The 22,377-nt window shown below is 34.1% G+C and overlaps 3 protein-coding genes across 5 annotated transcripts in view; 1 reads left to right on the top strand and 2 right to left on the bottom strand.

Moving 5' to 3' along the window:
- The window catches only part of LOC148615494 (uncharacterized), a 37,729-nt gene extending 37,586 nt beyond the window's left edge, over positions 1 to 143 (bottom strand). Inside the window, exon 1 of one of the 2 annotated variants that reach the window (XM_088581739.1) lies at positions 24 to 143. The gene's annotated coding sequence lies outside the window, so the exon portion shown is untranslated. The remainder of the gene's footprint in view (positions 1 to 23) is intronic. The other variant, XM_088581740.1, reaches the window with a different exon arrangement.
- A 7,056-nt stretch (positions 144 to 7,199) lies between these two features.
- On the top strand, positions 7,200 to 16,203 carry LOC148615493 (acid phosphatase type 7-like). Of its 2 annotated transcripts, none has more exons than XM_088581735.1 (10): positions 7,200 to 7,359; positions 8,736 to 8,944; positions 10,230 to 10,322; positions 10,914 to 11,060; positions 11,374 to 11,412; positions 11,792 to 11,867; positions 12,551 to 12,668; positions 12,921 to 13,115; positions 13,610 to 13,794; positions 14,334 to 16,203. In XM_088581735.1, exons 1-10 carry the CDS (start codon positions 7,251 to 7,253, stop codon positions 14,912 to 14,914), a joined length of 1,752 nt encoding a protein of 583 aa, XP_088437861.1. In that variant the 5' UTR covers positions 7,200 to 7,250; the 3' UTR covers positions 14,915 to 16,203. The 2 variants fall into 2 exon arrangements, with proteins under 2 accessions (XP_088437861.1, XP_088437862.1); XM_088581736.1 differs by lacking the exon at positions 7,200 to 7,359 and adding an exon at positions 7,453 to 7,589.
- A 1,745-nt stretch (positions 16,204 to 17,948) lies between these two features.
- On the bottom strand, positions 17,949 to 20,009 carry LOC148615492 (monocarboxylate transporter 12-B-like). The gene is made up of 3 exons (XM_088581738.1): positions 19,783 to 20,009; positions 19,027 to 19,631; positions 17,949 to 18,324 (listed from the first exon to the last, which is right to left on the bottom strand). The coding sequence occupies exons 1-3, from the start codon at positions 20,007 to 20,009 to the stop codon at positions 18,089 to 18,091; spliced, it is 1,068 nt and encodes a 355-aa protein (XP_088437864.1). The 3' UTR covers positions 17,949 to 18,088.
- Positions 20,010 to 22,377: the final 2,368 nt, after the last annotated feature.

The following is a 22,377-nucleotide window of genomic DNA, read 5'->3' as shown; positions in this document are numbered from 1 at the left end:
TCACATGAATGAGTTCAATCTACCATTTATCAATTTACTCTCAATGCGAGTCAGCTTTAGCTTATTCAGAGATACTAAAATGACAAGTGACAGGTAACTCGGAAGTCATTCTCCATCTTTGTATTTCCATTTAGTCATGTGACAGGTGAGAAAATGGGTCATTTCGGACCATTGAAAATTCGTACTAAGCACGGGGTCGGTCTATTAACAGGACGGGCTTTTTTCGATACAGTTTGGCAATAACTTTAGTTTCACTCAATGGAATTAAAAAAATTAAAACTATTTCTAAAGAAGAATACAAGTGCTTTTAATTGATATAAATTTTTTTGGAAAATATCAAAAAATACAGAGAAAATCTGGACAGGACGAACTTTTTCTGACAAGAAAATGGCGATAAAAAGGGGGACATGTTGATGAATATATAAAGTTTCATTATTGATCAAATGTGTCACGTCTGTCAAATGATGTTTATTTATTCTTAAAGCTTATACTAGTGGGTACATATTGATTTTTGAGTCAGTTAAAGTGGAAAAATCCTGACAGGACGGACTTTTCTGTTAGTTAATTTTACCCCCTTTTAAGGGGATCTAGTAACGAAACACCAAATATCGGGATTTTTGTTCAAGTCTGTCAAAAATCCTTAATATGTTCTTAAAGATTAAACTTTTTGCTATATTTTGATCCATATGTTTTTGAAATATGTTCAGTAATAAATTCAAGATCTTGACAGGACGATTTTTTTCCAACAGGAAATTTTCAATTTGTATCGGATGTGAGTAGTATACATGTTCATTCGAGGTCGTATTTTCAGGTGGATTAGCACCAGTGCGCATGCGCATGATGTCACATCCGGTGGCAGTGGGCTTGAAATGACCGATAGGGGGAGGGGACCGGAAGTGGACCTTGGGTATGACCGGGTGACCGGAAATGGGCTAAGATGGGGGACAAATAAAGGGAACATGGGGAACTTTTGATATAGGAAGGGGGATCTTAAAGATTGGGAGGGGAAACGACTTCCATAGGTATCCTCATTAAGTGTCCTAATTAGTGTTATTTTATAGTATACCATAAACAGTTAAGTATAAAAAGGAGGTGTATTATAACAAGTGTTATCTTTTAATATATGTTTTATGTTTATATTGCTTTTTTTTATTTTTACATTTTCATTATCGTTAATTGGTTTTTTTTTTAATTATTTTTGTAAATTAACTGTTATTTCATTGTCTTTGTGTAATAATTGAATGGGCACTTTGAAGAGATTTTAAATTTTGATTTGAATTTCTTTGTGTTCAGTGGATTGTGTAATTTGAATAGATGTCTCACGGATTAGACAGATGTCTGAAACTTTCCATTTTACTGGTGATTTCAATAGCCCATGTATTGAGTTTTAACCATTTTTATTCTGCTTTATGAATACATTACATGTGTAAGGACGTGTTGTGCAATGCTTACCACTAAGAAATAAATTTTTATCATTGTTTTAATTATTTTTGTTGAATATTTTTTGTATTCAGTTTGAATAATTAATGTTTCTATTTTCACTAACGTCTAAAGATAATACTGACTATCGTAAGGTGTACAATTGATGTTTACATTTGGAACGTTAATAGCTTTTGAATGGTGTATTGCCTCTCATTTCAGATTTTTATAGTCGACCATTTCACCTATTATAGACCCACTCAACCTTTTCCTCGATTTTATCCATGTTATGCGGCTCTATCTGGTAAACCGATTTTTTCCTAATTTCAATGTTAACATGTCGCGTGTACTTGATTTGACCCGTTATGGGGTTCTATTGGGTAAACTATTTATTTGTTATTTTTTTTCTCTCCATATTATCATTCGTAGTTTGTTTCCTACGCCCTTTTTTGTTTAAGTTTGAGACTTGTGTGCTCGTTTTATTCTTTTATTTTGTTATTATAAGGAGATTAAACTTTTTACTGCTATAGTATTTTCGATATTTGCACGTCGTGTACACCCAAACTTGCTTTGAACGTGTTATGAGGCTCTATTGGGTAAACCGGTTTTTTTTTCATACTTTCAGACTACCCAGATCTTTTGTATCGCGCTAGAACTCTAACAAACAGGCTTCTGGAACAAGGGCATGTTGGTACAAGATTGAAGTCATCACTACAGAACTCGCGGATCGTTATGGTGTATCCATCTGCACCATGAAAACTGATTTATTCAACGGGTCATAGTTTTCCTTTCCTCGTTTGTCTACCCTGGACTTGACTTTTTTATGAGCAACTCGGCGGGTGTTTCTAGAAAAGCAGAGGACGCTTACCCTACAGGTGCACCTTGTCCATGCTCCCAGGCTTTAGCGGAGTCCGAGTTGCTCATTTGCTTTTGTTACTTTGTATGTAGATTTTAGTTACTTTATTGTCTTTTTTGTGTATGTCTGTTTTCCATGTCTTTTTTCTTTTATATTTTATTTACAATTCATATTCATTGTTCCATTCGTCGGGGTGTCGGCTGTTTTTAAAACCGGGTCCAGCTAAATGGTCTGTTCCATAAAGTATTCTTCTTCCCTTTTAAGTAACATTTCACGATCAGATCTTCTTATGATTCCGCTTTACTGTAAGTCTTCTTGCCGTCCGAGTATTGCTGACGTCAAGGCTGTTTTTCCACTCTATTTAATCTTCTCTTCCTTTCGTTCCTCGGTAACATGACTTCTGGTGGTGTTCGTTGTATTTCCCATATAGCTCCCCCTTTTTATGAACAATCCACTCCTATATAAGTTTCTGGCACCGTAGATCAATATGATTCATCTTGTTGAACTTTTGTAAATTTCTTGATTTCTTAAGGTCGTTGTTTCTTATACAATGATACACGATATTACGCTCTGGTTTCCACTAGTATTTGATATCCTGACGTTGTACGTTTTACGTTCTTAATACAGCTACTCGATCTTTGTTCCGAACTCCTCTCTATACGGTTCCATTTATAGGTGGTGTCAGATCTGTTTTCTGGTTGGCTTTTTTCTTTCCTCCAGCTGGTCTACCACGAGGTTTTTTTAGAACCTTCCTCTCTTTTGACAGTTCATTCCTTGGTTTGCATTGTGCACGTTCTGTCGTCCATTGCACGTGTATGGCATCACGTCTGGTGACCTCTTCTAAATGGATCCTTCGACAGGGGACTATCTTGTAAATCTTTCTTGATACGGATGCGTCCATCTCCATCGCGGGTCATTCACAAAGTAACCGCATATCCTTTTTCATCTCTATTTATACTTTTTTTTCATCCAAGAACACATCGTGAATATCCCATGGGAAAGTGTTGCTTCTCAATCTCAAGTTGTCGGGAGTGCCCTGTTTCATGTCGATCAATAAATATCCGTGTGGTTTGGCAGTAGCATACTCGTACGATTTCATAAATTAGTTTGTCTTTTTGGGAAACATTTGTTGGGCCATGGTCATGGTACGTCTCTGGGATTTTTAAACATAACCAAGTGTCTGTACCTTGTCGTATCTGAATTTTTACGGTGAACTAATCTCATATGTCTGTTTAAACTATCCATTCTACTCAAAGACTTTGAACAAATGGAACATGTTTACTCTACGGCAGTCCAGCTAGACTAGCTGGAGGAAAGAAAAAAGCCAATAAAACAGATGTAACACCTGTAAATGGAACTGTATAGAGATGATTTCGGAACAAAGATCATATAGATGTATGAAGAACGTAAAACGTACGTCAGAATATCAAACACTAGTGGAAACCAGAGCAGAATATCGTGCGTCCTTGCATAAGAAACAACGACCTAAATAAATCAAGAAAGTTACAAAAGTTCAACTAGATGAATCATATTGATCGACGATACCAGGACCTAATACAATGAGAGGATGCTTCATCAAAAATAGCAGGAGCTATATGAGATGTACAATGAAAACCAAAGACGTGAAGTAATGTAAACAAAGGGAAATGAAGATCAAATAGAGTGAAAAAAGCGGCCTTGACGTCAATGATACTCGGACGAAATCATAAGAAGATCTGACCGTGAAGTGTTAAATAAAGGAGAACACTTTATGGAACAAACAAATGAGCAGGACCCGGATTTGAAAAACAGACGACACCCTGACGAATGGAACAATGAATATGAATTGTAAATAAAATATAAAAGAAAAAAATCTTGTTGTGTAATAAAACTATACTAAAGAAAGCCCTCCTTACAAAACAGGGTAGCTCAAAACCGATAACGCCTATTTATATCGTTAGCGACAGCATAACAAACATATTTACTATCAGAGCCTCAGAACACGGGTCGAAGTTTGAGTATAAGTAACTTGAAACATACTACAGCAGTAAAAAGTTCCTTATAAAAAAAACCATCATACAATACTTAAACAAAAAAAGGGGGCGAAGGAAACAAACCACGAATGAAAATATTGAGAGAAAAATATATTCCGTAGTTGAATGGTTTACCCCCATAACGGGTCAAATCTAGTACACGCGACATGTACACATTGAAAGTATGAAAAAGAAACCGTTTTATCCGATAGAGCCTCATAACACGTTCAAAGGGTGTACGCGACATGAAATATCGAAAATACTATAGCAGTAAAAAGTCCAATCTCCTTATAATAACAAAAGGAAAGAATTAAACGAGCACGACATGTAAACACTGAAAATATATATTGAAAAAAAGAAATCGGTTTACCCGATAGAGCCCCATAATACGGATAAAATCGATGATAAGGTTGAGTGGGTCTGTAATAGACTATGAAATGGTCGACTATAAAAATCTGAAATGAAAGGCATTACACTATTCAAAAGCTATTAACGTTCCAAATGTAAATCTTAGAATTGTCAAGATAATCATTAGTGGTTCATCAAAATTTTAAACTGAATACAAAAAATATTATAACAAAAATAATTAAAACAACGATAAAAATTAATGTCCGAGAGGTAAACATTGCACAACACGTCCTTACACCTGTAATGTATTCATTAAGCACAATAAAAACGGTTAAAAATCAGTACATGGGCTATTGAAATCACCAGTAAAATGGTAAGTTTTAAACATCTGTCTAATCCGTGACACATCTTTTCAAATTACACAATCCATGGAACATCGCAAATCAAAACATAAAATCACTTCAAAGTGCCCATTCAACCATTACACAAAGACAATGAAATTACAATTAATTTACAAAAAATAATTAAAAAAGACAATTAACGATAATGAAAATGTAAAAATAAAAAGACAATATTAGCAAAGAAAGATAACTCATGTCATAATACGGCTCCCCTTTTTTATACTTACCTATTTACACAATACTATATAATGACACTAATTAGGACACTTAATGGGGATACCTGTGGGGGTCGTTTCCTCCCACCTAACCTTTAAGACCCCCCTTCCTACATCAAAAGGTCCCCATGTTCCCTTTCTTGGTCCCCCATCTAAGTCCACTTCCAGTCACCCAAGGTCCATTTCAGATCATACCAAGTGCCACTTCCGGTCCCCTCCCTCTACCGGTCACTTCCGGTCCATGACCACCGGATGTGACGGCATGTGCATGCGCATTGGGGTGCACCTCCTTGCACCTCCTAAAATATAATAACCCAAACGTGCATATATATATACTAATAGCTCTTGTTAATCTGCATATTCAATAAACATAAGTAATTAAATATAATGGCAAAGGTTACATTGCTAATAGCCTATGCCAGAATATCACAATTCCGTCCATATGTACCTCCGATCTCAACATTTTTTTCACATGAATTAAATTCATTTATTCTGACGCAGTCGGTATAGTTTCGTTTTTTACTTTTTGACCTTAAAGACGCTCTTCCATGGAAACGCAAGTCACCTGTTGGCAATTCCCGATTGGACAAATACTGATAACTTAACGGCGTTCGACAAAAAAAAAAAAAATGTATTGAAAATTGAATTTGCGTGCCATATGTTATTTCCTGAATAGAATGTAGACAATTTTACAGCGTCGGCTATCTTTTTTAAAAGATAATACTTGTTATATATTTCATACGTCCTAAATGGTTTTAAAAATGTATTTCGAATTACAATCAGTTATTTTACTTGAAAAAAAAACTCGAAAAGTATATATTATAATTTGTTGCTCTTTTTAATATATATAGAACTGCCTACAGTAAACTAATAACTTAAGTTCATTCTCTTTAAGTTTATACTTTATTGTTGTTATGTTGTATTTTCATTTTTGTCAAATATTATGTTTAACAGTTTTAATCTCAGACCTCCCGTGCAGGTCCTGGAGTCAAAAGAATAGGCCTGAAGTAGCGCTAAGCTTGTCGTAAAAGGCAACTAAATAGTGCTCAGGACCCTGGCCGGGGGCTGGGGTACTCTGCCCACAAAGCAACTGGGTTGTGTGCCCCAGGTGGTATAATGGGGTAACCCTGGCATGTTACATGCTGGGGTCGTCAGGCCATAATACGGAAAATCTGACCGCAAACCATAGTGGTGCACCGTTTTTGGAAAGGTGCCACGTTCACCACACGTTAAAGAACCTTTCTGTGGTATTCTCCTGGAGTAGGAACCATAGGGTTCCGTCACAGAAGGCTCAATTGCCCGACCCTACCCACCTCTCCCAATTTCTAGTGGCAGTCACATTTGTCGACCCATTTATCCATGTGTCCCATCTCATTCCCATTTTATCATCATTTCATGTTCATTTTATAATCCATTTCATGTTCATCGCCAGAATATAGCTGAAATATAGCTGCTCCGGCGTTAAACCCCAACAATCAATTAATCATTGTCGGGTGACCCTTCGATTCAAAAAATAAAATAATACCCAAGTTTTCATTTTCAAGTGAAATTTGTTAGCGCATGGAATACTAATTCTATTTGTAGTTGTATCAGAAAAAAAGATAAACTATATCATACAACCCCCCCTTTCCCCCAAAAAACAAAAACAAAACAGACAAAAACAAAAGCGAACATATACAAAATGAACGAAAAAAGACCAAAGAAATTAAAGAAAAAAATACGAAGAAGAAAGAAAAAATATACAAACTAATGATAATATAAATTAGATAAGAAAAGTAAACAAACATACAAAAAGCCCTTAAAAAAATAATAAAGGATACTTTTTTGGTAAGATTTAGTGTCCATTGACGAGGACGTGACAAAGAGATAACAAAGACAGATAAAAAGCCTTGCCGAACTATATAATAAAATAATGATATTATTATAAAATGTCACATGTGTACTGTACAAAATTTCTCAATCAATAAAACCGCCAGCTGTTTCATCGTCTCTCTGATTCATGGCCGACAACATGGATACCCTCATCAAGTGGACTATTATTACATGTAGTTCCTTATTTCTGTTTTCATTTTGTGGATCTACTGTGTATAAAATTCAGGAAACCAGAGGTAAGATAGGCTTTTAATAGCAAGTTTAGAAATTATATTTACAAATGAAGTTTTACAGAACTTTGGAAAGTTACAGTCTGACACCATTCAATAATTATACGTAAAGATCACATGTCCATGTATAGTGACACGGAGAATATTACCAATACTGGTGTAGATCGTCCACAAATCACGGCAATGCTACGATGTACATATTGGAAGTTTTCTCAATCAGGATTTCTATTTTAGTAGTAGGTACTTTATCATTTGAAAGCATCTTCCCCATATGTTTTAAAGCTTAAACTCGGGAATAACATAAAGTCTGAAGATTTTTGTAGAGTTTAAAGCTGGTCATATAAGAACAATGTATTAGAAAGAGTAATGATGTTTGCTGTAACAAACGAATGGACCTTGAATGTATTCGATATACCAGGGTTTTGAAGCAAACGTCATGTATCATTGATATTTTATTAGTTACAAATGAGTCACAATTAAATTTCAAATCATGTCTAGTTTAAATGGCCCAATAGAATTCTTACGATTGTGATATGTAGAGGTACTTTGTGTTTTTGGTTTGTGTCGAGCCTCCATTTACAGACATTTTACATGATAAGATACGTTATCAAGAAAAGAAGTCTTAGTCTAGAGTCTCATTCAAAGTGCATTAAACATGAAAGGTTCCTTTCCATGTATTTATATAGATTATACTCACTGTCAATTAAAGTAAAGAACTTTACGAGGTGATCTAGAAATGATTTTAACTTGAGAAACATAACGATTGATTTTGTATTTTTATCACATTTTTCCTCTATTGATTCATATATTACACCTGTTACAAACCTTTATCAAAATAAAACTCCCTACTTCTAATTTATACAGATATTAACATGGTCGCTTTTAAAGATAAATTGATAGGCGTATGCTGTATTCCCAGGTATAAATTCTAATCCGAAGAAATATGCTGTAATTGCATGTTATATTTGGTCAGACACAATAAATGTATGCGGTAAAGATATTTTATGCGCCATCTAGGTTGTTAATAACGCAATTACACCACAGACTAAGGCTTAACTACTACCGCATGCGGTCATAGTCACAATATTGATTTGGAGGTATATGTTAGCTGTTTGGATATTGTGTTATAAATGTATGAAGCATTTAAAAAAAAACATCATGGACGTGTGCCGTGTATTGTCTTTCGTAAAAAAAACTCTTAAAAGAAGGTAACCCCGACACTGACCTCTGTTTTTCTATCGCTGATTGGTTACAGAACAGATACTTTGTGAGACAAAAAACTAGTATGGACAAAATGGAACTAAGAGACACCATACAAAGTCCACCTTTTTCTTACTCGAGCGTGTTCAGACATTAGTAAGCTTCCATTGGTAATATTTCAGTACCCTGTCACCCGTGCCATGTTCATATCTCCTACGGTAACAGTGTATCTGATGTAACTGTGATGTGGGCCACAGAGAAGAAATGTAACTCCACACTGAGTTACGGTACAGATCCATGGTCTTATCATACCATTTCCGATGTAGAGATGACACACTTTGACCAGGAATCAGCCGATGGTCTACAATGTATATATCGTGCTGTTTTGAAGGTAAGATGATTTAGAAAAAAGCAAATTTAATTCTGAAGCCACAAAATAAAGCATAAAAATATTTACACAAGAGCTTAACGTCTTATCTGCAGATCAAAAGTATTAGGGTTACAACTATAAAATTTTTTACCAGCATTAGAAGCTTGTCGACCTTCAGGATTATACACCTTATAATCATACGTATTAAATGAACATGACATAAATACCCGAGATTTGATTCCGAGTTTGATATACATGTATTAACTTCCCATGATTCATTCGAAACGTGATTTATTGTTTTTTTTTTTCTGTTTCTTTTGTATGTCCAATTCTTAATCAAAACAAGAGATTTCGACACTGAATTGACGCAACACCTGACAAAATTGTTGCTTGCATTTTATAATATTTATGACTTGCTTAAGAGACAGTGATGGATCCGGCGCGATTGGCGTGTTGGACCCCCCTTTATTATAACTTCGTGTATTTTTTAGGGGTAAACAATGACCATGCACATGTTAAGTAGCACTCCAGCTGAGAATTATGCAAAAAGTGATACATGGTTGGAAAGCCTACATATTTTGATTTTTGATATTTTGTTTAAAATGCTTTAATAAACAGAAATTCTAACATGGCATACTTCAAAATCCTTTAGACTAAAGCTGTGGTAAAAAAAACACATGACCAACAATTCGTGCGGCACATAGGCTGCGTCAAGTCAAAGAAATTAGTGCTATTAGAATCGAAATAAATCAAAGAAATTCCATTTTATCATTGTTTTATCACGGGCTGGCCATTTATGTCGCCATCGCTCGGGGTAAAACAATGCGACATAAATAGCCAGCCGTGGTAAAACAATGATAAAATGGCGTTTTCGTGATTTATTTCTAAAATAACATGTTGATTTGAATAAAACCCGAGTTCATAAGAGATATAAATTATACAGAATGTACTTTAGAATTCAAAAGTAAGGGAGATAACTCAGTAAATGACACTAAAGTACAGTGGAAACCATTGGTTTTGAATGTGAATTATCTCCTATGAGAATACAGATTGGAATAAATGATTATACATTTTACATAGACCCACAAAACAACTTAATTACAAAATATAAAATGTGTAATCTTTTTTGGGGGTGTATCACATATTACAAAATTGGCATGATTCTTACAAAGACTGTTACTTAAAAGCCTGGAATCCCCCTATCTAGATCCGCAAATGCAAATATGTGGCCATCGTTCTACGGAACAAATCACATTTAATAGTTCCATGTTTCTAAAGGTATTAACATTGAAGAATCATATTTTAGGGCCTGCAGCCAAATACAACATATTTTTACCGACCCGTCAGTGGGGATATCAGTAGCGGACCGCATTTCTTTAAAACGCCATCTGGTGGACAGGTAAATACATTGTTAACAAATTGTCATTACATCTGTTACATCGAACTGATAATATATTCTTGCATGAATACGTGTTTATGTTCTACACAATCTGACAAATAGAAAACATGTCAAAACCTTTATTTATCATATTTATAACAAAATTTTACATTTTACAGCTATATTATTCCACAAAATGTTTCATTGCCTTTTTTGCATCGTGAAATACGTATACACTCTCGATCTGACTTTTTTATGATATAAAAAAAACTGATATTATTTTAATGTTATATAGTCTAGAAAAAATAAAGGACCAATAATCAATTTTATGAAACTTTAGTTATTATCCGCAAACCTTTACTGCTATATTTCTCTCGTTTATACAATTGTACATGTAGAGCAACTACTATCTTTGTATTCGTGTAAATACTTTTTGCTATAACAACTGTTGGTTTTTAGCATAGACCTGAAATTTAATCATAGGACTCTGCTTTTAGTTCGCATAATAAGATAGTTTGAACTTTGTAAATAGTAAACTTTATATCACCTTCTTTACTCCGATTTGTTAATGAATTACACTTACTATGTTTTAATAAAAATATTTTTCAAAAGAATACATCTCCAGAATTTCTTATTTGCGGCGACCATGGTAACGACGTTGAGAGACTTCCATACTTAGATGATGAAATCCTGACAGGACAGTATGATGCAGTACTTCACGTAGGGGAGTTCTCTAGAGGAATAACAGCTGAAAACGAGGTACGACATCACAACGTGTATCATCGACAGAAAGTGTGTCGTTTTGTGAATCAATTCGTTCAAATTCGTCAGGCATCAAACACATAGAATCATTCAGGGCACCAGTTATTGTAATTTTTTTAACTGGAAAATAATTTAAACCCCAAAGTGAAAAAGAGGGTTAATTTGAAAGTCTTACTTTTCATTGACTACAAATAAATAATAACCAGTAGGCATTGACATTTCTACCAAATAGAATAGTTGTATAATTTTAGTATAATCAATGTGGGAATCAACGAATAAACTATTAACACTTAAATTCGAATCTTTCCAGGAAACAGAAGCAAATGATACAGCAATATGTTACCCAAGGGTATGTCTTACACTTTATCCAGGGGAAACTACATGGAAACTAATAGGCTATTGATTTTTTTATGATTGTACGGTTATTAAAAAGGGGCGAACTATATATACTTGATTATAGTATAGTGTAATATGTTATTTGTCTTTATCAAGTAGATAACATGAAAACTAATACGGCTAAACTTACTATTCACGTACAATTACTAATGGAAGATGCTCTAAATGACATCATTTACAATTTATTTATTTTTATTATGAGTTAATGTATTTACTTACAACGTAAAAGTATGGCAAATACTCTACAAGAAACAACTTTGAAATATATCTTACTTATTTAAACTTTGACCACTATTTGATTCATTGTCCACGTTTAACCTTTTCTCGTCCAGTCAGGCGATTTGTTCATGACATTGATTTCAAACATGGCTTCCCGAGTTCCACACCTGACAACACCAGGTTACCATGGTAAGCCCAATCTGTGATGTAGTCTACACAAGAAAAATTGCAACATAATTTATGTTTCAAAACATATGTTAAGGACTGATATGGATATATAACTATTTTTGCCCATTAAAACTCATGAACTGTATATTTTGCTCCACGTCAGATGAAAGCATATGCCTTTAATGATTGAAATCAGATGGGAAACATTTGTTTATTTTAAAGAGAGAGTATCATGCATTATTTTTTTTTATTGAAAACGTATGTTGATCACGTTTTTCATGGTGGTCCTAAACATATAAATAACACATGAAAAAAGGTAAGTTGCAATTATTTTTGTGTATGTTAAACTTTTCAATATTGTCTAAGTCTAAGAGTATTACCAATATCAGAGACCTATAATTAAATTTAATTACAGGTCTATGCTAATATACACCAAGATTTATATATGCATGTCTTTAATTTCCATAAAGAAGTTAAATATCTTTTTAAATATTATATTTATTCCACCATGACAAAATGGCATATTTCAAGTCAAATATACTTTTTTAATATGGGAAAATGCACATCAATATTGTACAAAGTTGTGGTTCATTGTATTAGTGACATTTAGTTTCAGGAGACTTGTTAATCCAGTATCACAGTATTAGTGACATTTATTTTCTAGAGACTTGTTTATCCAGTATCATTGTATTAGTGACATTTAGTTTCAGGAGACTTGTTTACACAGTATCGATACTGGTTTTCTACACCGAATACACAATGGCCTATTCCTCTAGAAAACATATGGTACAGCTTTAACATAGGACCAATACATTTTATAAGGTATGTACTATCAATCACAGAAACAAGTGATAGGAGCAGAATATACAATGAACAGTATTCATATTAGTAATATCTTAGACTTTTTTATGAACAGTATAAATGATTATACAATCGACGCCGCTGTAGTAACATACGTATTCAGGCTGTAGTCTAAAAATTAATGAAAATTGTTTTGATTTTATTTGTTAATTAACGTTTTGTGTCAGTAGTATCTTTTGTTTGACTGGGAAGCTTAACTTACTATTTCTTCAGTTATTCGACTGAGGTGTATTTTCTTGACAACGAGCAGTATGCCAGTAAACAGAACGACTGGTTAGTTCAGGATTTGATCACAGCTAGTATCAACAGGACAGTTCATCCCTGGATTATAGCGTTCGGACATCGTCCCATGTACTGTTCAGACAAGTCTGAGGATTGTTCTAAATCAGACTCAAAAGTCAGAGCTGGGTAAATAAATAAAAAATCAAGAACATGTATATAAATTCATACAAATGGGACCAAGATCTTGATTTTGGACGATATCTCTATCCTAAGCGAATAATTTCAATACTGCATTTCTCATGAAATATTGTGGTTAAGAAAGTACGGGCTGTACAAGTTCAGTTACACGAGTCCTGCTTTGACTAAAACCCCAATGCATTTAAAAAAATATTGTATTGAATGTACTTGAAATATAAAATGGACGTAGTATCAGTACCGATTGTACGAACAAAGGAAATCTACAAAACTACTGGAGAAGACAACACTGGGAACACTAGATAGGACAACACACCAAACAGAAGAGAACTAAAAAGAATAAAAAAACCACAAATTCATAACCTCACCACGCACAGGGGTGAATTCAGGTGTTCCCAACGGATGAGAAGCTTTTGCTTCTCGCAAGACACATACCGTGTTACTCATTGAAAGTAAAGTCCTTTCAATTCTAATTTTTTTTGTAGGTTGGAGAATACATTCTTTACCTATGGTGTAGATCTAGTTATCCAAGCTCACGGTTCCTCATATGAAAGGTTATATCCCCATTATAAAGGTCAGGTAGTAGGTAATAGTTATACCAATCCTAAAGCACCAATACAAGTTATAACAGGAACATCAGGAATACAAACGAAGAATGAAGCTACACAGAGTACGTATTCTACACTCTAGTTCGATCATATATATTATAAACGACAAAATGACATAAATACATGTAGACCAGTTTTACTAGTATATATACATTAAAAAACAAAACAAAACAAAAACAAAGTGTTTCATATCAAGTCTACTGTTATTTTACTTACAGCACTGTGTATAAAAATTTTCATTATTTATTTACGGAATAATTCACAAATTGAAATTTCTACATCTGTTTATTACAAATTCACAATCATGTATAATAATAACGAAAAGACAGCCATGTATTACAAAATCACAAGCATTGGACGATAAATAAAGTTAGATAAAATGATCAACAGATGGTCTTTTCCAGTTGATCATATATCATACCCTTTGTAATAATAACGTCATCGAATGCCTGTTATGGCCATCGGCTTTGCCTCCATTACAGTCAATAATGCCCATTATGAATACATCTCGTGTGTTATAGAACCAGTATGAAAAAGGCTACGCATGCTTAATGAATACCAACAACATTAAAAACTAATTTTTCGTTGTGTTTCATCATAGATTCGTGGTCTGCATTACGTCTAGGTGATAAAGGCAACAGTTTCAGTAGACTGAAGGTATACAACAGTTCCCATTTATTCTGGGAGCAAGTGTCATCAAAAAATAAAACAGTTCTAGATTCCATTTGGATTGTGACGGAACATCACGGAGCGTTTATAGCCCCACCTCTTCCACCCAAACCAACGCCGGCACCAACACCAAAACCGAGCGTGAGTGTGAAAGGAGGCGACAACCCAAACAAAGCTACCGACACTGCCTCAAATATTGGTAATAACGACAATACTGACACTAGCTCTGGTTCTCCAGGTTCATTGAAAACTTTCTTTGATGAAACATCGAACAAAGTACTGGTTGGTTTAGGTATAGCTGTAGTAACACTGATACTAATTCTTAGTGTTGTGATTATTGTTAAGAAGAAACAAAGAATCCGTAGTTATAGGAGATGGGATGCTACCGTAGATTATGGACGTAAGTTCTATTCCAGTTATTCTCAGGTTGGTAAGGATGACAAGGAGGGAAGTGATTTTGAAGTAGATTCTACAGAGGGAAATCCTTCATCAAAACTATTAACTGAAAAATGAGGTCTGTGTTTGGGTGTTAATGGTATAAATCACGTCTTCCACCAGCTAATATGTGAGCTCATGAGCGCGAGCGAGCCACAATTGTGTATTAGTGGTTGGATGAACTTGTATTGATGTTTCACATTTCTATTGTTACTTGGGAGGACATTACAAATAAAACCGAATTATATAGACCAAAACACGAAACTTCATATCACATTCTGCTTCATTTGAAATATATCTTGCACATTTGTAACGTTATAACAAAGTTAAACGAAGTGTTTATATAGAAACTATTTATATCTGAAATGAAAGTCTTGTTAATGTCACATGTTTACCTTATGAGTATTTAGATCTTCTTCAATGTTATTCTTGGTCAGCGATTACCTTTATATATCGAGTTGCTCCTTACTTTTATTTCTTTGTACGTGTAATTTTGTTTATTTCATGTCCTTAGTTGTGTGTATCTGTTTATTCCCGGATTGCATTTCTTTAATTTCCGTTCGAATGTTAGTTTGATTACTCATTTATATAAAACCTCACCAAAGGTCTGAATCAATGTAAGCAATAACTTCCGCCGTCTTTAGCTTTTAGAAAATCATCATGATTTTAGAAATCCTCTATTATTAAACCACTGAATGGATACATAGTAACCTAATTGTGTCACAAGTATCCTTGGGGTATTTACATTAAAATGTTGTCGATTATTTTGTTTGAGCATTGTTTTTTGCTGTTTTGTTGTGTAAGGCTTGTAACTTGTAAAGTTATCTCCGGTATTTAGACAAATATTAGATTAATGTCAGATGTCGTAAGGTAATTTTATAAATGTAGAAAATGGTTATTTTCGTCAGCAACAGTGCCATCATATTAATGTTTATATATAATACAGTTCTGTGGTGAGAATTTTATGTGTAAAGTTTTTGTCATTCTTCATTATTCGCAGAGTCGAAGTCGTGGTATTTACTTTTGGAAATAAGGATAAAATATTTCTTTAGTTTTGCATTAATCTGTAAATACCTGCAGATTTTCACCATGCTTCTTAACGATTTTATAAAATAAAAATGTATGATAAACTTCTAATGTAGTAACAACATGTTCTAATGACGATAAATATTTCTTCTAACTGTGTAAAAGTAGTAAATATAAGATGTTAATTATGTCCAAGCATGTTCTATGGTGTTTATGTTCAAATTCTATGTATTACATAAAATCATGACGTCAATAAATAGACATCAATAAATATAGGTCATTTTATTTGTGATGAAAACAATGCATATTATTTGTTTTTGATTAAATCAGCTTAAACACAATATTTTTTTCTCATATCAAGTAATGAAGTAACTGTTTATAACATTGATTTTGCTGCTGACACAACAATAAAGGTTCATACCAAACTAACAGGTAAAAAAGAAGGCACATTAATGTCTGCTAATGGCCTTTGATATAACTGAAAATTATTCATTACGTGTTGCAAATGTTATATGTTACTTCGGAGATTTGAATCTATAGCAACGTAGTGAGAAAACATAACGATTTCGGACAGTTCTTGTATTAAAAGGACTACAAAATTGCTTGAAGTTTACCAAAATTCAAATATCCCGTACTTTTTGGTTGCTTCCCAGTCATATTTCTAGCAAAGAAATGGAGTTCACACCAAAGAAACAACTTCATATTTAGTAAATACATTATTAGGTTGTTTTATGTATGAAAATGTAAAGCTGTTTCTTGGGTGTGGACACGTTTTACTTGATGTAAAATGTGCCGTCCCCTCCCCCCAAAAAGAAATAAATAAAAAAAAAACCTACCGAAAATTACACATTTTTCTTAAATGACGTATAATTGTGAAACATTATTGATGTCATTGCAAGGAACTATAGTCTAAAACATCCATTTTTATAATGTATATAAATTTTAATATGTTTTGAACAATTTGAATGTTATTACAACGAAGTTGATATTTTTTAGCTAATAGCGAGCACCGCAAAGTGGTGTGAGCTCTACCGTTATTACGTGTACTTTCTAAATTTCCCTTCAGGTTCCCTAATATACTAACGATAGTAATGTCCCGGAAGTAACAAAAAGTGACTGTCCTTACGGAGAAAAGTCATCATTTCCTTCAGTCAAGCACATAAAAAATATAGGTTAAGATTGTGTTTCTGTAAAAATAAATTTGATCTTTTCTGATAGTTTTCAAGTCTTTTTCTAATTTGTTTTACTTATTTAAAGAAGTGAACGTTATGTTTATAAAAACTTCGGGAAACACGTGGATGTACGTACGTGTACCTCCGATGTTCCACTGTTGCTGTTGTCGAGAACCTAACCCGCCTCGAAAAAAAACTCAAAAATCGAAGCATGGCTTTTCTAAGATAGGAAAGGCAATCATTTTCTTGTTTGGAATTTGCAGCTGTCGTCTGTATTTTGTTTACATCACATTATATGTGTAAAATATTTCCACCATCCGTGGAGAACTGTAAAATTTCCGGTATCTGTACAGATCAATGTGACAGGCTAAAACTGAAATGGATGTTCCCCTTAAGGGATAAAAAATGTAAAGTATTGCGAAGTGCTATAAAGTTATTGAGATTTTTGAGAGCGAGGGGAAAAGGGGTATGCTCAAGGGGTTGGAAATTTGGGGAAAAAATGTTCAAGTAATTCTTTTCTTGAGAAAAAATAAAAAACTCCCCCATAATTAACAAAACAGATTTTCAAATGGAAATTTTGATTTTCTTTGCTGCTTAAATATACATGTAGATAAAAATATTGCACTTGCGAAGAAAAGTTTTCATTCTGGTCGACCCCCCTCTTTATAATGTCCATTATTTTTTTATGAGTCGCACAGACGGTACATGTATAGTAAAGCTCACGGTGCTCGCTGATTTAGGCAATGCCTACCCCATATTATTCACACACCTTTCATCAATAAATGCTGGTATCTAGGCAGTTTCAGTGAATAAAGCATTTATATCCAATGTGTCCATATGCCACGTTAACATAGGAATCAAACTATACATACTTTATTTATTTCAATCTTTATACACAAAAAACCCATACACACTTTCACAATTTTGTAGCATCTTGTTTACAAATGTACAATGAAATTTGCTACACCACTTAAATGGTCAGGTGATATGTTCATATAGTACTGTCATACGTTTTCGTTCCTAAGAGAACTGCTTTTAAATGTTAATTGGAAACTCATCCTGCGCAACCATTTGAGGCACACGTCTTTAGGGTATTGTTATTTGTGGGTTCAATTTTAATATCCATCGGAAGTGACATACGTTTATCGTCTTCGTTCTTTGTGTTGCTATATTTGGATCTGACGTAATGTACGACATTATTGATCAGTAAAATTGTTGCGCCTATAAGCATACCTACGCCGCCGAGATAAAAAGCCACGTCGTATCTTCCGTTTATATCCTTGAAAAAACCTGAAATGATTATAGGAAACACAATATGCATATGCGGGCTTAATATATCAAAGATAAGGTTTGTAAGCGCGTTTAGAAGGAAGTTACACATCAAAACAGTCGAAATAGAGTGTTATCAACCGGAGGAAGTAGTTACTTATACGTAAAATGCTTTGAATAAGACTGAGCTGATGATAAATTATGTTGTTTAAGTACCAGTCCATATAAAAGTAAGACAATACCAATATTAAGGTGACTCACGGTGAAGAAAAACCCATCGAACAAATGATGCTTTTTCAGTCTAAATATACTCTACATAACAATTGCCCTTTCCATATTCAGATCTGCACTTTTGAGAAAATCGTACATTAATCTCCCACCAAAATCAACCACTTCAAACTAAATCAATATGATAACTCTTGCAAAGTGCCAATTTCATGTACAATCTATATAATTTTTATGTTGAAAGTGCAACGACCAAACGAAAATTGAAGACTGGTTATGTGATCAGTAACTGTTTCTGAACAAGAAATAGAAGTGAATTCATTGGGTTTTTGGCATGCATGAATCACCTCCTGCCTGATTTTTATAACGACTGCTACTTAATTAGCCAATTTTGTTGTAATGAATACCTTACGTACGCAACAAATATAGAGATGAAAATGTTACCTATTAAAATAGTATAACTTGGCTTTAATTTGAAGTAAACCATTCGAATCTTACCTGACAGCGGTGGTCCAATGAAAACCCCTATACCTTGGAACATCATGAGGATTCCATATGAATGCCTAAGTTTGTCTCTCCCTAGAATATCAACCAACACTACTGACTTTTGAGCTGTATAAGACCCAGCACACATCCCGTACATGGCACAAACCGATACCAGTTGCAGAAATGTTTTCACTTCAGGTAAGGCGAACGATATGATTACTAATCCAAACATTAATATATTGTATAGATAGACTCTATAAGGTCTAACTGCATTACAGTCAAATATAAAACCAGCGAGGATCTTAGCAACGGTATTAAATACTGACGTTATAGCTAATGGATACTCTGGACCGAAGTAATCTAGAACTCCAATCTCCTTGGAAAATGCTGGTAGGAATACAAAGGCTGATTGTTCTGCTAACGATGAAAGAAGCATAGCTATACAGAACCCTAGAAACTGCATATCTTTTAATAAGGAAAACTCAAATAACTTGGGCGCCTCCTTACTAACTGTCACTTCCTTTTCTGCGAAGCTTACAATCGGTTTATTCTCTGGGATTGTTACGTTAACAGAAAATGGGAGTTCGTTATTTGAAAGCTTTCTAGCAGCAATATGTCTGAAATGATAAATGTAGAGTTTATTAATACATATTTTCAGAAGCCAACTTACTGAATTTATGAAAGATCATATCTAATTTATATACCAGTTATAAACGTAAATGTAAGTTAAAAAAATTATTACTTAGGAAGTGAAAGAATAACCCTTACTTATCATTGTTCATCTTCTTCATTTTTACTTTAAGGGGTCGCATCAACGCTCCCATTATAACAATCTGCAAAGCAACGCCACCCATCAACATGAATGCACCTTGAAATTCAAAATGTCGGAAGAGTAAGGGAACCAGAAGCGCCATGGCAAATCTCCCAGCACCACAACCAGAAGCTGCTATACCGGTCACCAATCCCTGCTTCTTCCTGAAATATGTTCCCAACATCACGATAGCAGGACAATATGCGAACGAACGACCAATACCTGAAATAATTTGGAATGTAATTTCATACCTAAACAACTTAAATGAACACTTCTTTGAATACATTTGAAATGGAAAGCACAAAAAGAGTGACAATTAAGGACGTTAATGTTACTAATTAAAACATAAATTGTTTCAATCGAAAACAGTTCTATTGACATTTCCATTTGAAAAGTCCAAGGGATCTAATGATTTTATTTTTTGCCTAATATTATTTCGAACGAGGAGTTCACTATACTTTATGGAACTTCCAAAGTGTACAATTCGATTTGCTTTCTTCCATGTAGGTCTTAATTCATTCATTAATCGCAGTGCTTGATTGTAATAAATTAATGATATGATTTACAGAAATAAATATAAATCAAGAAGCAACTGCAGGCTTTATATACATACCACCGACTAAACCAAAGCTGAGGAAGACAAAGACTACACTTGGTGATAGTCCTGTCAGTATCATAGATAACGAGAGGATTACACCACTGGTCATGATTACGTATCTTTCTGTAAATCTGTTGCTCAAACCACTGGCTAAAGGTCCTGTCAAATAATACCACGTAAAGTATCGGAATTGTATGCATTGAATATCTTTAGTTACCACTGCAAACATTATATAGGCCAACATAAATAAGTTCATTTACACACTGTATATGTATAACTAGAGAAAAAATGTACACTGTTAATCATTTGAACTATGTACAATTTCTGTTAGGCATTTCTCAGTTCGACCTTTTTATTTTCCTTTCCATTCCGAAGAAGCCATAGGCATAAATTGATACCTCATAAGAAACGCAAGATGGGAATAATCGAGGTATCTAATATATACATTCATATATCTGCACGACAGCTCAATAAACTTTGTTGTTTATTGCACTGTAGTGTCGAAGTCAGTGTCCTTGCTCTTGGTAAATATACTTCTGTATGAAGTAAGAATCATCCACATTTCCCCGATACCTCTTTCTCATCAGATATATAAAATGAAACACAAGTGCTATGATACCTATTTATTAACTACAAACTATCAAATCATTTATGTACATTTGTAATAACTGGGGACTACAAGCTGCATAAACTAATAAAAACAAATAAGAGTGATTTCCCTTTTCCATGACCTAAACAATCAATGATCAAAAACTTAGGGGATGGAACAAAAATGAGTATGAAAATATACACTTTTTATCGAGAAGGTCCAAGTACAAATGCAAAGCAGCCGTAGCCCCAAGGTATACTAAATCCCTTAGTACAATCTGTTAGTACAAAATTTTACTTGAGGGTTTAACATATTGCAGCAAGCTGATTTAAAGCTGCTTAATAACTTTTGGACTAGTATGTATATACCTTGTATAACAGTCAGAGGACCATCTACCTAAGGTTTTAATTAAACGATCCTCTTATCTAACCTCATGGGCAGTCGTAGCTGCTCCAATTATTTGAACCATGTACAATTTCTGTTTGGCATTTCTCAGTTCGACCTTTTAAAATGAATTTTATGTTTCTTCAGCACCTGCGCATGGGGTTTTTATATAACAACTCATACGTTATGCCAGAGCTTACCGGAACTACGTAGACTTTTTGTACCGGGCTATACTTCTAACTATAAGGCTTCTGCTACAAGATTGAAGTAATCAGTATAAAGTTTTATTGTCGTTATCATAAACTCGTGGATCGTTAGAGTGTATCCATCTGCATCATGAGAATCAATTTGTTCACGGATTCATGGTTTTCCTTTCCTCTTTCGTCTCCCCCGGACTTGACTTTCATTAGCAGAAGACGCTTATCTTAACGATGCACTTGGTCATACTCCAAGTTTTTCAGTGGATTCCGAGTTATTTCATGTTCATTGTTGTGTCTAGTCTTTATCCCTGGATTGCATTTTTTCAATTTCTGGTAGAATCTTGGTTTCCTAGATTGCTTTTTCCGTAATTTCCTCTATTTGTTTTCTGAAATCGCTTTATCCGTAGTTAACACAATGATATGATTGCTAGGTGTTTGTTTGTTTGTTGAGGATTTCACAATTTTGTAAAGACCCTTTGAATGATAGCGACTTACCAAGAGTTAGCCTAAGGGCTGTAGCAAGAGATCCTAACCATGCAGATATGGCAGCTGATTGCTGATATCTATCACGGAAATTCATGTATAATATACCAGCGCATCCATCAAATCCTAGAAACAACATCCACACAGTTCGGTAATTTTGCTATTACTCTTCATCATAAAAAAGTCCCAACGAAATTATTGTTGTTCCATTTCATAACACACAATTTACCATTTTCATTCGGTTGAAATTCGTGATGTCTGTTTCGGAAACAAACAAGAAGAACTTGTTTGTTTTATA

This window comes from Perna viridis, chromosome 5 (assembly GCF_037379345.1).
Source record: "Perna viridis isolate PV_CMFRI_1.1 ecotype Kerala chromosome 5, ASM3737934v1, whole genome shotgun sequence".
In the NCBI taxonomy this organism is placed as follows: Eukaryota; Metazoa; Mollusca; class Bivalvia; order Mytilida; family Mytilidae; genus Perna; species Perna viridis.
Note: the sequence above shows the minus strand (reverse complement) of the source record. Positions and strands in the feature narration are given on the sequence as shown.

Bases quoted from the DNA above. Each gene is read 5' to 3' on its own strand.
- LOC148615493 (XM_088581735.1), top strand. From the start codon at position 7,251: ATGGCCGACAACATGGATACCCTCATCAAGTGGACTATTATTACATGT. The intron at 8,945-10,229 runs GTAAGATGATTT...ATCATATTTTAG, and splicing joins TATATCGTGCTGTTTTGAAG to GGCCTGCAGCCAAATACAAC. The intron at 13,795-14,333 runs GTACGTATTCTA...GTTTCATCATAG, and splicing joins GAAGAATGAAGCTACACAGA to ATTCGTGGTCTGCATTACGT.
- LOC148615492 (XM_088581738.1), bottom strand. From the start codon at position 20,009: ATGTTGGGAACATATTTCAGGAAGAAGCAGGGATTGGTGACCGGTATA. The intron at 19,632-19,782 runs GTAAGGGTTATT...TTATCATTTCAG, and splicing joins AAGAAGATGAACAATGATAA to ACATATTGCTGCTAGAAAGC. The intron at 18,325-19,026 runs GTAAGATTCGAA...TAATCATTTCAG, and splicing joins CATTGGACCACCGCTGTCAG to GTTTTTTCAAGGATATAAAC.